This window comes from Triplophysa rosa, linkage group LG11 (genome assembly GCF_024868665.1).
Source record: "Triplophysa rosa linkage group LG11, Trosa_1v2, whole genome shotgun sequence".
Classification (NCBI taxonomy): domain Eukaryota; kingdom Metazoa; phylum Chordata; class Actinopteri; order Cypriniformes; family Nemacheilidae; genus Triplophysa; species Triplophysa rosa.
This window is the reverse complement of record NC_079900.1, coordinates 25578137-25592741: the sequence shown is the minus strand read 5'-3', so window position 1 is coordinate 25592741 and position 14605 is coordinate 25578137. Positions and strand designations below refer to the sequence as shown.

Below are 14605 nucleotides of genomic sequence, written 5' to 3'. Positions count from 1 at the left end.
ATTGTCAAATCTCTTTCAATCCAATGTGATACAAACAAAGATCACTCTAAAAACCTTTGGCTTTATGAATTCTTTATGTATTCATATTTAATATACAATATGACCAATAGCTTATATAGACGTGTAAAAAAGTTAATCTGAAGCCGCAAAGGGCACTGAAGATAGTTTTATAACCCTGGACAGGGCTTTTATTTTACAACACATATAAATTGCCACTGGATTTTTAAAAAGTCTTCATTTTCCAGAATGACGCGGTCATTTTCCCTGACAGAAGTACATTAGTTTAAGGCTACTGAGCAGACAGCCCTAACGTTATAGAGAACCAGTAGATTTATATGCTACAGATTGTACTTACACAAAGAGGACAAAAGTTTACAGTATTTACACATAACTTAGATCTATAGCTTACCAATCGAGCCGAATAAAATTTCACAAAGAAAATAAATATTAAAAAAGTTCAACTGTACTTGTAAAGGGACCACAAAGGCGAGCAAATTCATTCGTATTACATCAAAACATCAACTGCAACAGCCGATAGTGTTCTGTACTCGAGATCCAACCCAGTCTCAAGACAGTTTGTGGTATAGACACGAAATTTGGAATCTATTCATTCGTGTTCATAGACACGAATATCCCCATTTTTTCGTGTCAGTGAGCACAACCTTTTTTTAATGTCACTCAGCACGACTTTCAATACACAGACTGCGTATGTATTTACATTTATATATTTGTAACCTAATGTCAAAAGAAGTCATACATATTTTAGGATGTGGTTAACCAACACCTTACTTCACCCTAAAATCACAGCCGCAAAAGGCTAATTTAGCTAAAAACGCCAGTTTCACAAGGTGGCAAAACAATGATAAATGGCTCCCCTAACCCCGCCCCTAAACCTAACGTCACAGGGGAAAAGTCAAATCATAACAAAACATACCAATGAGATCGCAGGACATAGGAATTCACACGAATGAGCCACCTTGTAAAATACATATGAATTCCCATCAGATTGCGTTTATATATATTTATACATATGAAAGATATTGCATATTAAAATACATTAGATTGAAAGTCGCGCTGGGTGACACGAAAAAAAGTTGTGCTGACTGACACGAGAAAAGGGGGAAATTCGTGTCAGTAAACACAAATTAATAGATTAAAGTTCATGACAATGTCACGAATTCCCGTGAGACTGTGTTGCCAGATCAGAAAGGAAAGGTTAAATGGATCGCAATGTACAACAATATCTTAAAGTCCCAGTGAAATTAAAAATTACAATTCTTATTTTTTCATGAAATATTGCAGCCTTTATAGTAAATAGCTTATCAATGTGGGTCATTTTCTTTTTAAAATTCATGTACCCTCATAATCTTCAGTTAAAATCTGAAAATACACTTCCGCCCCGAAATGACGTTAATTAGACGGCTTGGGCGGAGCATCTGTTAACTCCTCCCCTTCAACTGTCAGTCTGCTGCTAGTTTCATTTCAAAATGCAACAGCTGTTTTTATACATCCAATCAATTCGCAGTAAAAAACGCAAGCCAAGCCCACTAATTTACTCTTTTGAAATTCCTTTTCGCTCGGAAATGCGTCAGAATACGGAATAAAAAACGATCGCAACTTCCGGTTCACAGGGACTTTAAACTACACATGTATGGTTGTCATTTCTCAGTCTAACAACATGAAATCAGTCCAGCTGACTCCAGACTGGCACCTCATGTAAGCACAGATCTCATTGACATCTCTTTGAACTTCCTGTGAGGTCACACACACTGGAAGTCTTCTAGCACCGTAAGAGATTATGACGTGGCCTTTACGACCACACTGCGACTGTAAAGGATCTCGTCTCATCTGAAACAAATGGCTTTTCTGTGAAGTGAGAATTCTTAAACTCCGGGCTCTTGAGTGATTTGCCCAGATACACAAACCAACATCCATGCAAACACAAACAGCCCATGACAGTTGTGTTTTTACACTAGCAGAAACACAAGAAATGAACTATAAACATTGAATTATTCAGCTGTTGTAAACCGTTAAACACACACACACTCACACAAAGGCTGTCCGAGAAGGCGGCGTGTACGGTGCGTGTGGTATTGGGGAAGGAAGGCGCTTTTCACTTCTTGTTGGCGATGCGTCTCTTCCTGGTGGCCAGCATGTCGTAAAAGGGGTCCCGGCTGATGCTCGCTCTGAAGAAACCAAATGAAGCAGACGTTAGAGAGCATCTTTGATATGGTAATGCATTTATATTCAGCCCAGCTTTAACTGCATCATGAAAAATAGTTTGTTCAGTGACCTAGTTAGGTTTCCATGGTTTCAAAGAGCAGAACCTGCCCCCTTTGTAACTCCGCCTCTGACGCTTTATCAGTGCTTGAGTTGCGTTTCTTGCTTTTCTACAACACAAGGTACATCTATAATGATGTTCGTATAAGTGCTACACAAAGTAGAGGATTTGATGCCATTTCATGTGTAGAAATCTTGTTAGGAAAACATATATTTCACAGCAATATCACATTTTTATACCACTGAAAATGTTGCATAAATGATCATCGGATGCGTGCGTCTATAACAATTAATTTAATGTTAAATTTACATTCATATTAATTTAGATTCATATTTCATTGTATATCACTTTTTTAATTTATATATTTTTATTATTTTTTATGTTTTTTAGTTGGACTAAAAATACAGTAAAATGTATTAGATATAGTTGGTGTTATTGGCAGCCACATGATTCATAATCAACCATGTAAAGGTTGAGATGATTTGAGAGAGCCGTTTATACTCATAATTCAAGTATACTGAAAAAGTATATTTAAAATAAAGTATATTTTAAGCACATACATAGAGTAATACTACTAGTATACTTGTCCATGTATACTACCTCAATACTACTTGGGACTAAACTGGTTTGCATTTTAGTTTAAAAAAGTGTACTTTTAAACCTCCTTTTGTGTTTGACCCCAAATCAACTGTGACATCTGAAAAATCACCTGATTGTATTTTATACCTTGAGTCGCCAAGAAAATACAAATACAACAAACACATGAAAATCATAGTTATGTTTTCTTTCCCCATGCCTTCTGGAACTACAGAGCTTGAATGAAGTGCTTTTTAAGAATTTTGAGCATCTATGAGAATCAACAGAATCTTGGGGTTTCTGCAGGAACTTAATTCAGTAATAAATATTATTATACTATTTGGGTAGGCTACTGTGAAGAAAAACACAAGTTGCGGTTATCCTTTGTGTAGCATGCCAAAACAAGGAGTGATAAAGTAACTTGTGGCAGAACAAGTTCAGTGCAAGAAACTGGTGAAATAGCGAGTATTCAAAAGTTAAGGCAAATGGTGGTCCAACAACTTTCTCAACTGCAAGTCTTACTTGATGGATTTGATCCATTCATCTTTCTCCTCTGGTGTGGGTGCTGATATCCTGTAGACGACGTGGTTCCCCTCCACCACCCGTCCATCTGCCTCTGTCTTACACGCCTTGATCACCTGCCCTTTATGATTTGGATTGTACAACTCAAAACAGTTCTGTAAGAGGAGACACGACATGAGGCATGAGGTCTTCTTCATTCTGTACAGCTCAAAGGTTTTTTGGAGGGAGGATATCATCACTCACAGGTTTTCGGGGTTCCTCCACCTCTCTGATGCTGAGGTTCTCCAGAGGGATGATTCCACGCGGTTCTTTGTCCTGTAGGGAAGAGAAACACATCAATACACATCCAGCACCCGAATACAACTTCTCTACTACAGTATAGCATGCGATGATAAAATCCGTACGTCAAATGAGTAGTATGTGTCAATCCTTGTTTTTCAAAAAATGTGTGAAATGGTGACAAATTGACATACTGTAGAATAAGAAAACAGTAAAGAAAACTTACTGTTGTGTACTCGAAATAGTACAAGCAGTTGTCGGTCAGAATAAACCATCTCCTTTTCCATGTTTTCACTCGTCCACCTGCATAGAAAATCACAGAGAAAAACACAATGAAACCACTGAAACAAAGACATTCATTGTAACATCAATCAAGAAACGATTAATGCAGCAATTACATATAGAGTGGCCCTTTTATTTCAATGACATTTAAGCTTAGCTGGTGTCTGGAAACTGGGTTCAAAAAAACTTTACAAGCACCATATCATCTTACATTGAGGTATCTAATCTCTTATCTCTATGCCAGAAATGATAAATTTCATTGACAAATGAACGGACCATACACCATTTGTTTAAATGCGTCAAAACTACAGGACCCATTCAACAAATTGTTTATTAAATAAAATGAACATACAAAATTAACTAAAATTAAATAACAAAATTATTGTAAAGTAAAATAATAATAAAAATTAATATGAACATAAATCAAATATAAATAGTTATATTATTTGACACTAGCCAAACACAAACCGAAAGTTAACTGGAGATCAGGCGCGCGCGCATCCGATGAAACGGTCTATAGACAGCATAGGTTTTATCATTTAAATTGAACATACTTTTGAGTAAATGTTTTCCTGATTGCTTATGCTTTGTCTTTTAAATAATTCCCATGATTTTACATGTTGTTATGCAAGACATTGTCATTCATGTATTTTCATCCTGACCAGAGATCCACGTGGCTCCTGTTTCACATTTATGAAATATCACAATAGATCTCTTCTGTTTGTAGTCCCATTTATTAGCAAATAGTCTTGCATAGTTTGATTCTCATTTAACTAATCATTAATGATGATCTTCAAGAGTTGAGATGGAGCATCATGGAGTAAAGAAATGTTTATATAACCAGTCTTCATGTTCTGTTGCGCATGTGTTCTGGACCACTTCAGAAACCAAATCCAACTTGACTCCTAACCACAGCTACCNTCCTGACCAGAGATCCACGTGGCTCCTGTTTCACATTTATGAAATATCACAATAGATCTCTTCTGTTTGTAGTCCCATTTATTAGCAAATAGTCTTGCATAGTTTGATTCTCATTTAACTAATCATTAATGATGATCTTCAAGAGTTGAGATGGAGCATCATGGAGTAAAGAAATGTTTATATAACCAGTCTTCATGTTCTGTTGCGCATGTGTTCTGGACCACTTCAGAAACCAAAACCAACTTGACTCCTAACCACAGCTACCACAAAGAGAAATGTCTGCGAGCGATGCTGATGTGATCAGAACGGTTATTTGTCAGGAAGAGCTTGCATCACAACCTTATCTTCCTAGAAATACTCACGCAATGGTGCTTTACAAAGAAAAGACCTACTGTAACAAGAGGACTACAGTTGCATGTTATGATCAAATTAAATGCAATGTCTTTTGGCAAGCAGCTAGTATGATCTGGAAATAGTGAGTAGATGAGCCCACGAAGCCTTTCCATCACACACACACACACGCACACACACACACACACACACACACACACACACGCCCTGTGTGTTCTCATATATGCTGAATCCTCTGAGTCATCCAGAGCAAACCTCCAGCTCTGTGGAGTGTCTACAACACAGCCATAGGGTTATCCGGCTCTCTCCACTGACTCAAACATGTCTGACATGCTGCTGAACACCACGGACAGAGCATCATGCTATCTGTAGGTCTCCATTCACACCTGAGTCACAAAGTAAGAGAAACACAGACTGCACTAATGCGGGCCATTCACAGGGGTGCCGGGAGGGCTTAGGGTGAGATGGTGAAGATGATCAATGACATTACCCCATCATGAACACATGCAGGGTTTGATGGTCCCTACATGATCAGGGTCTCTTATGTGCTGTATGTTGTGCGGGTGTGTGTGACGCCTCAACAGAGGGAAAAGAGCCAGAGATGGTGCCAGAGACTGTGCATTGGCTGTCACGAGGGGAAGAACGCACCAAAAGAAAGACGGATTTTGCATTTTTTGCTTGTACAGAATTGTTCATTTCCAATGTTGTCAGATCTTTGCACCATACGTTTTATAATTTTCATTTTTCACTACTGTTTCTTTAACATTTCTTTCTTTACTAAAATGTGTTTTTTAAAAACGCGTGTACGCCTCTCTCAGATATGAAATCTATAGATCGCAAATTATCGTCTTTTAATGATGTCTAAATAATGTCATTGATGAAAGAGCGCCAGTCAACATCAACCGTTTTTATAAATATGAACGTTGCCGTGGATTTTTGCGCACACATATGCACGTTTTATAATTGAAGACTCTGGTGTGGACTGTTGTGATTTTCAAAACATAAAACCATAAAATGAGTCAAATCGCAACAAACTTTGGGCTTTAATTGTTTTAATCTGTTCACGTCGTCTGTGGAAGACAACTATTTCCAGCGCACAAATCCAACAAGGATATATTTAGTGGTGGAAACTGTGGAAAATTCTCCCTGCTGTAAACTGCCGAGGGGGGAAAATAATGACCGTGAGGGTATAATGTGTACCTACATTATTAGCTAGTTTACGGGGCTGCTGAGACATTACGCAGAGGAACAGGAACGTGCGTGTCCCGGGTCAACAGAGCATGTGACATAAAAAGCAACCTCTGACCCCAGCGTCAGCCGGTTACAGCAGAGCAACCACATCCCTTCAGACAGGAGGAGGATGAATGCAAGCCAGCGGACGCTGAGATGAAGGAATGATGGGACAGATCTGTCCTGGTTACCTACCTCCTGCAGAGACAGCCAGTCACAGAACAGAAAATGAGGGCAGGGGTCAAAGTGTGTAGGGAAAACAAGAAGGACATCGATACACAAACACACGCTCACGTACTGCACATCCAAATACACATTTATGACAGATGACAGATGGGATCTCAGAAACACATCATCGTATGAATGAAAGTCCCTGTCTTCACCAACGTTTGTCCACAGGATGTGACAGACAGGGAGAGGATGAGAAACGAGTCCATGAGTCATTGTTACTCTGTTGGTCAGGCACTGGGTACTTCTGCTCTCTCAGATATGTGAAAAGTCATTATTCTTCACAGCTTTCACTGACACCACCTACAGGCTCAAATATGTTTCTGAATCTGCTGTCAGGCAGTATGACAACATGCACTATATTATAAAGTGTCGACCGGTAGTGATTTTGCTATGCTGTGTATAACTTCACATGTGTATCAGTGGACAGCTTTAAACCATATCACATGACATCTTGAGTGCCATTTCATGTTGACTTTGAATGCGGCACATCCAATGACAATTGAGTGGATACAAATGTTTTTTTTTACTGTGGCACAAGCTGTTTCCCCACTGATTTCAGGCTTTTGCTTTGAAAAGAATTAGAAAAACATGAAATGACTCTAAAGGGCTCAGCATAGTCCAGGCGAATTGCGCTTTCGTTCTGCGTTTGGGGGTAAAACGAAGCTAGAAAACGTTGAGAGACGGTAAAGTGTTTTCGAACAATCCAACACCCCTTTGTTTCTGGAGGCGGGGTTTACATGACGTATGCAAATAGCCTCTGCGCACGTGGCCACAGAAACAACACACCCACCTATTACGTAAAGGCCATTGACCAATGGTGGCTCGAGGGTGTTTACCGGCCAACACAAACTTTCTCGGAGAGTTCTTTGGTTTGCTGCGGCGAACTAGTGAAACGAATTGTCGTTTGGACCAGATTTTGTTCGAAATCAGGTCACAGTCGGTTGTTTTCGATTTCGAATGTAGTATGCCGAGCCCTTTACTGTGATGAAAGTCGTTCGTGAGAGTCAGTTGCCAGGTTTCCATTACAGATTTACACAATATTTTCTAAATGTCGATTAAAATAAGTATTGTGGAATGACTGCGATTCCATTAAACGATGTTATATGCGATAAGAGTGTATTTTGTATCTTCTCGTGATAAGCCATTCTGGCCGTACTTCTTCTTTGTACGTTTTCTGGCAGGTTGCAAACCAACTTTAGTGCATAGTGCCACCTACTGTAATGAAAGAAATGCATTTATTTCCTCATATATTTTCCTATTACTTCACCGTTCCTAATAAATCTCCATACTGCACTCACTCGTTTTCCTGAATTTGTGCCGTCATGTATGATATTAATTAATGTGAATTCCTTACATCCCATCTTTCCAAATGTTCTGTCAAAACACACCGCAAATGGTCATGTGACTTTTTGTGTAAATGCGACAAAAAGTGTTTCCATTGCTGTTTCGCGAAATATGTCTTTAACGTATCGCCTGAATAACACCTCATGCGAGCATGAACTTTTTTGCGATACATGGGAGTTTTTGCAAAATTTCAATTTGTGCATTTTTAAGGGTAATGGAAAAGCAGCTAGAGAAAGGACAGTAAATATGGTGCTGATGTGTGCGATTCCAACCTAATTTAAGCAGCCAGCCCTCTCTGTCCGGGTTAAAGAATGTGTGAGTGAGGTCATTTCCGTCATCCTCTGGGATTTTGAAGGGCTCGCTCTTGATACTCTCATACAGGTTCTGTAGAGGTGAAGTAAGAGAGACATGGACATTAGTGATGATAATACTGCAATGCTCACATCCAGTCAGACGGAAAGAGTGATCAACTGGTCAAAATGCTTTGACAAAGCATGAAGATAGATACGTTTGGCTTTTTAACATGCAAGGTCAACAGGCTGATACAGATTAAACCTAAGGACTTTGGTTCTGGAGAACAGAGAAACCCTCAGGGACCTTAAATGACATAAGGGTAGGTAAATGATGACCACATTTTCATTCTTGAGGCAAGACTAAAAGGGATACTTCACCCAAAAATGAAAATTATGTCATCATTTACTAGCCTTCGAGTTGTTCCAAATCTGTATAAATGTCTTTGTTCTGATGAACACAGAGAAAGATATTTGGAATAATGCTTATAACCAAACAGATCTCAACACCCATTGACTCCCATAGTAGGAAAAATACCATGGTAGTCAAAAGTGCCCCAGAACTGTTTTCTGTCCTACATTCTTCAAAATGTCTTCTTCTGTGTTCAACAGAACAAAAAAAATGATAAAGTCATTTTTCCTACTATGGGCATCAATGGGTGTTGAGATCTGTTTGGTTATAAGCATTATTTCAAATATCTTTCTCCGTGTACATCAGAACAAAGACATGTATACAGATTTGGAACAACTCGAAGGTGAGTAAACGATGACAGAATTTTCATTTTTGGGTGTATCCCTCTGAAGCACAAGTATTTTATAACTTCAACGTCACAGGACCAACAGTGCAAATGTTATTGGTAGTATTTATCAAAGTGCAATGGAAAAGTTGTTGTTTTATGGAATAGAGCTCTCTGAGATTTAGACAATAAAAAATCTCTCTTCCCATTTCTTAAAGGAAGCAATTTTGACATAAGTAAATATATTTTAATGTTTTTCCAGCATGTACAATTTCATTATTACCTCAACCAGATATCATCTGTTTTTATTTTGTTGTTCTTACAGGGGAGGAAGTCATTATGACAACATGATGTATGCTGTTATCAGTGGATAAATGAATAATACACGACTTGAGCTTTGTAAATAAAACGATGCTGCGGTGATGAGAGGCGTTACCCTGAGCAGCTCTTCCGGCAGATCTCCTCCTTCATTGATGCCTCTGTTCATGGAAATGAAACGCTCTACAGCAGGTTTATCTCTGACGTTGGGATTGTGAAGGCTGGTGTTCAACATGATGATGGCAAAGGACAGCACATAACATGTGTCTGCAAAACACAAAAACGGACTTCAGTTAAAACAATACAATGGCTTTAAAATGTTGTTTGCAGTCCAGATTTATTTCAACATGACATCTGTCTGGAATTCTGCTGACCTGTATCTTATTGTTCAGTGACTCTTCAACTAGCAAAAATGACCACGACAGGATCAACTTTCCTTTGTAATGTTTCAATAGAACTTTGTTTGTTTTTGTATCATGTATAGGCAATTTTTCTTCTGCCAGAATGCAGTATTGTGCTAACACACTGAAACTCGAAAAATTTGAGATGTTCGGGTCAACGCAAAACACTGTATTTGAGGCAGCTGTTAGTTTCTCTTGTTGAAGACACACGCCTGACATGGTTTACAGTCGGCGGTGACAATGTGGGTGGGAAACGGAGCCACAGAGTTGTTTTCTTTCAGCCTCAGTCTCACAGACTCCCAGACTGACGTGAGCTCTTAACTCCAACAAGTGGCACTGAATAAGTGTATGCCCTGCCAGCAGTCAGATTCAGCATTACCTCACAGCTGACAGTATGACGTCCATATGCATGAGCTACATTAAACCTTCATTATTTCATCTCTGTGAGACACATGGGGCAGCAGCCATCAGACTACCCGTTTCATTACCTCAACATTAGAACACAAAACCACTGGGACATTTCTCAAAATATCTTCTTTTGTGTTCCACAGGTTTTGAACCACATGAGGGTAAATATGACAGAATTTTGTGTCACTTTAGCATATTAATATTCACAACAAAAAGCTCTACCAGTTCAGTCATATTAATCCTAACAGTTACAAGTCTTAGGTTAGGGGTGTGGGTTTGCTTTAGAACAAGGTAGCAGTCTTCCCCTACCATCCAACATTTAAGAAACTTGCATGTGCCCTTGTTGTACATACATAGTTCTTCATTACATTTACATTTAGTCATTTAGCAGACGCTTTTATCCAAAGCAACTTACAAATGAGGTAAACAATGGAAGCATTGTGGCAGTTTATCAACCTTCAGTTCGTAATGGCTTAAAGATTTGTTTCGAATGTCTGTGTGAAAGCAATACGTCCTTGTGCCGAAATCCCATCTGACCTGTGGACTGGAAGACTCCAGGGTTGCAATGGCAGTACCGGGAAGCAAACGCCTCCATCATTCTGTCGATCTTCTGCGCTTCACCAGGCAGTCTGAAACTCCAGAGAAACTGCCTGTGTGCAGAAAGCCAATCCATGGTGAAATCATTCATAAATCAATCTCCAGATTACATTTCACCCCAAAGTCAAAAGAAACAACAAATGGTATTTTGCATGAAGATAATATATTTGCACTGTGACATTGTTTTCGTCACAAATTCACCCCCAAATTCTTATCACTATAATCCTATAATATACTGTATACTATAATACGTCTAAATTTCTGATTTTGTCTCTAGTTCTATATATATTGTCTTTTCAATGGTGATTTATTACTGTATTCTTTATTTAAACACAAATTTATGTGCAAACGCACAGTTTATGCATATAAACTGGCAAATAAACTTGTGAAATTCTAATATGAAAAAAGTTAAATAATGTATTTTTCACATTAAAATAAGTATTTAATAATGAAAAAATAGTACAATGCAAAAGATATTAACAATTGTAGAAATTCTTTAAATTTATTGTTTGTGGACATGTTAAAATGTATGCAAAATCGAAACTAATTCATATACATTTTCTTGAATTAATTATGAGCTACAAACAATTGTTCTGTGTTAGACTCTAGTGTTTTTCTCACCTCAGAGCCTGAACGAGGTTGAGGTCGGCAAATTCATGAAGCTCGACAAAAGCCTGAAGCACTTTGATGTTGAAGTCATCGCTATGAGAAAACACACAAACACAGGACCTTCTGTAAATCAAGATTGATTATTTGTCTTTAAAGAAAAACAAATCCCCATTTGAGGTCTTCCCAGATGTTTGGGAACAGTCTTTGCGGGAGACTTTGACTGTTTATATGTGGGGTTATGCATCATGAAGTCTTACTGTTTTGACAAGTCACATTTCAGGAGGTTCTCCCTGTTCTCCAGAGAAACATGTGTTGCATTTCTGAGCTGCTGTTCAGCTCACTAAATCCATTTCTGTCATGAATCGAGCACACAAAATACAAAAGAGGTTTACCGCTCTCCTAGGTAATCCCCAATAACGGTTTTGTTCAAGCCCTCGCCTTTATAGAGGAACTGTGCGATGTCTTCGGGGGTCTGCTGCAGGAGGTCATTCTCCAGAAGAAACTGAATCCCCTGAAGATTTCATTTACAAGATTTTTGGTTTAACTTTATATACGTCAGGGAAATCACATACATTAATGCATTTCGCAGACAATTTAATCCAAAACAATTTACAGTATATGTTCAGGCTTTCAATATGTATCAGTAAAATGTGTTCTCTGGGAATCGAACCCATGATCGTTGCTAACACAATGCTCTTATGTGCCAACTGAGTTACAGGAACGAACAAAACAACTTCACATTTACAATAATCATGGGACATGTCGCAACATTTATTGCACAGAACAAAAACTTTAAGTTGAAGGTTAATACGTTTTGATGAATTTTATGAAAGTGGATGAAAATTACATATCTAGAGATTCAGGGTAGTGTAACGATGACAAAAACCTTTTTGGGGTCCATGTTGAATTTTTTTCTTCCCATTGCAATTTGTTTGTTTCTCTGCGTCATTTTGCTGTAAACAAAAGTTAAGAATGTCTCAACAACAATCCTCCAGTAAGAATGAATGCAGACAAAAAACGTTTTGGATTCATCTCCAGATACAATGTGACCTAAATTCAGTTGAACGCACTAACCACACTCTCCTGGACAGCTCTCAGAACTCTAAACAGTCCTGTTTACATCCATAAGTCCCGTTCATATAAGAACCTCATCTTCTAGCAGTTGTATTTAAAGGGTCCAGAACATTTGTTATAAAGATCAAGGAAAAAACTAAGGAATAATTTGATACTTCATGATTTGAGCCCTTAAAAACATTGACAGCCAATCAAAATCCATTTAAATTGAAAGGGCTCGTGCATTTTAAATGTGCATCTTCTGCATACACGCTTAGAATAAACAATCAAGTTTGTCATCTTTTGGTGTGGACACAAATATAAAGTACATTTACATGACATTTACATTAATGCATTTGGCAGACGCTTTTATCCAAAGCGACTTACATTACATTGTTTCTATAATGATGACTACTTAAGTCAGAACATATTGTTTTTGGCCTGAACAGGCCTTTAATCTGTATGGCCATAAGCACAAACAGACTTTTCTCATCAGGTGTCAGGCCAGGTGACACTCTGAACAGGGCTCTAAACTAATGTCTACATGAGGACAGATGAGCGAGGCGATGTGTGAAAGTAAAAGAACTTCGGTTGATCACTGGGAAAAGATTTCCCATCATTCTCACCTCTCGCCAACACACGTGAGCTGCTCGATTTCTGTCATGACTTCAGCGATCTCAAACTTCAGCCTCTGTCAAACACAAAGTGTTAGTCAAACACTGACTCACCTCAGCAGTCCAGTGCTTTAATAAAAAACGTTTGTATAGAGAACTAAAATTCATCTCACATATCGCATTATATTGTGGTTAATATCGGTACCTTCAAATCTTGTAACATGCTGTGGCTGATATGCAGGTTAGTTTGTTATAATGGAGTGCAAGTCGGGCACATTGCATTGTGGGATACACTCTTAATAATAAAGGTGCTTAAAAGGTTCTTCACAGCAATGCCATAGAAGAAGCATTTTTGGTTCCACAAAGATCCATTCAGTCAAAGGTTCTTTAAAGAACCATCTCTTTCTTACTTGGTTATAATCTGAAGAACCTTTTTTCACCACAGAGAACCTTTTGAGAAACAGAAAGGTTCTCCGGATGTTCTTTATGGAACCAAAAGGTTCTTCTATGCCATCGAAGAACCTTTTGAAGCACCTTTTATTTTAAGAGTGTACAGTATTCGCACATGATGGTTTTGGTATTATTTCTGAAGGGATTTCAGACATAAAGAAAGTATGCATAATGTGTGCAGGACTGCAAGCTGCAGAAATAGTAGGCGTGGGATATTCTATACCAAACATCATCGTCATTTGTGCTTTACGTAAATGATGTAAAGCAATAATGCAAAAAAGCTAAGCCGAAAAACGAAGCAGTCTCACCTCAATATCATCGAGTAGTTCTTTTTTCCTCCGGCGAATGTTGGACAGTTCCTCTCTCTCCTCCAGGGACAGGTCTTCAGGTACTGTATCACAACACAAGAGCAGGACACCTGTAAATGTGTGTTTACATGAGCAGCGGTCATCGCCACAACAACACCGAAGCGCCGGAGGTCATATTCAAATCAACTACAAATGTGGGACAAACGTTTCCCTCAGCATTCAAACTCCACAGACATTTAAGCACTGGTAGACTGATATAAACCAGCCGGCCAACCAAACCGTAGCTTGACATTTCAGTTTACAATATGCATCAGATAGTCCATAAACAGACTATGAGCTAAAACTGCAGCATCAGCCATGAACTTGACACCTAAATACTGAGCATGTGGTAGAATGAAGATTGTGCTTGTCAGCGTCAGCGATGACTTTCATGTGTGTCTGTTTTTAGCATCTCTCTTTCTCAGGCTATTAGTTACTTTAAATAAAAAACAATACTGTAGAAAAGCAGACGTGTCTTTTAGACGGTGCCGTGTTTGTATCAACCACACCAGGCCCGTTTGCACACGGAGAAAGATGGTTAAGCTTCATCCACCAGCTTAGAGGAAGAAGTGGGTCACTGGTGTATTTTAGCTGAAGCAGATTGTGGCACTCTTTCTGCCAACTTTCTGTTCCCTTTCTGTCGGTCTCTCGACGTTGTGTCGAACCGACAGATGGGGTTCGTCCCTGAGAACCAATCGTTTCCGACTGCTTAGAAAAGGCCAATGAAAATTGGCAAATGAAATTTGCATGCCGGACTCCGCCCC

The 14605-nt window shown here is 38.7% G+C and overlaps 1 protein-coding gene across 3 annotated transcripts in view; it reads right to left on the bottom strand.

The window, feature by feature from the left end:
• Positions 1–162: 162 nt before the first annotated feature.
• The window catches only part of cyth3b (cytohesin 3b), a 56286-nt gene continuing 41843 nt past the window's right edge, over positions 163–14605 (bottom strand). For all 3 annotated transcript variants that reach the window (XM_057345105.1, XM_057345106.1, XM_057345104.1), the window contains exons 2-13: positions 13803–13885; positions 13057–13121; positions 12264–12330; positions 11770–11888; positions 11390–11470; positions 10709–10821; positions 9481–9629; positions 8290–8401; positions 3885–3961; positions 3623–3694; positions 3380–3534; positions 163–2186 (exon numbers count right to left, since the gene is read on the bottom strand). In XM_057345105.1, coding sequence (XP_057201088.1) covers positions 2114–2186; positions 3380–3534; positions 3623–3694; positions 3885–3961; positions 8290–8401; positions 9481–9629; positions 10709–10821; positions 11390–11470; positions 11770–11888; positions 12264–12330; positions 13057–13121; positions 13803–13885 — 1166 coding nt within the window. In that variant the 3' untranslated portion in view covers positions 163–2113. The remainder of the gene's footprint in view (positions 2187–3379; positions 3535–3622; positions 3695–3884; positions 3962–8289; positions 8402–9480; positions 9630–10708; positions 10822–11389; positions 11471–11769; positions 11889–12263; positions 12331–13056; positions 13122–13802; positions 13886–14605) is intronic.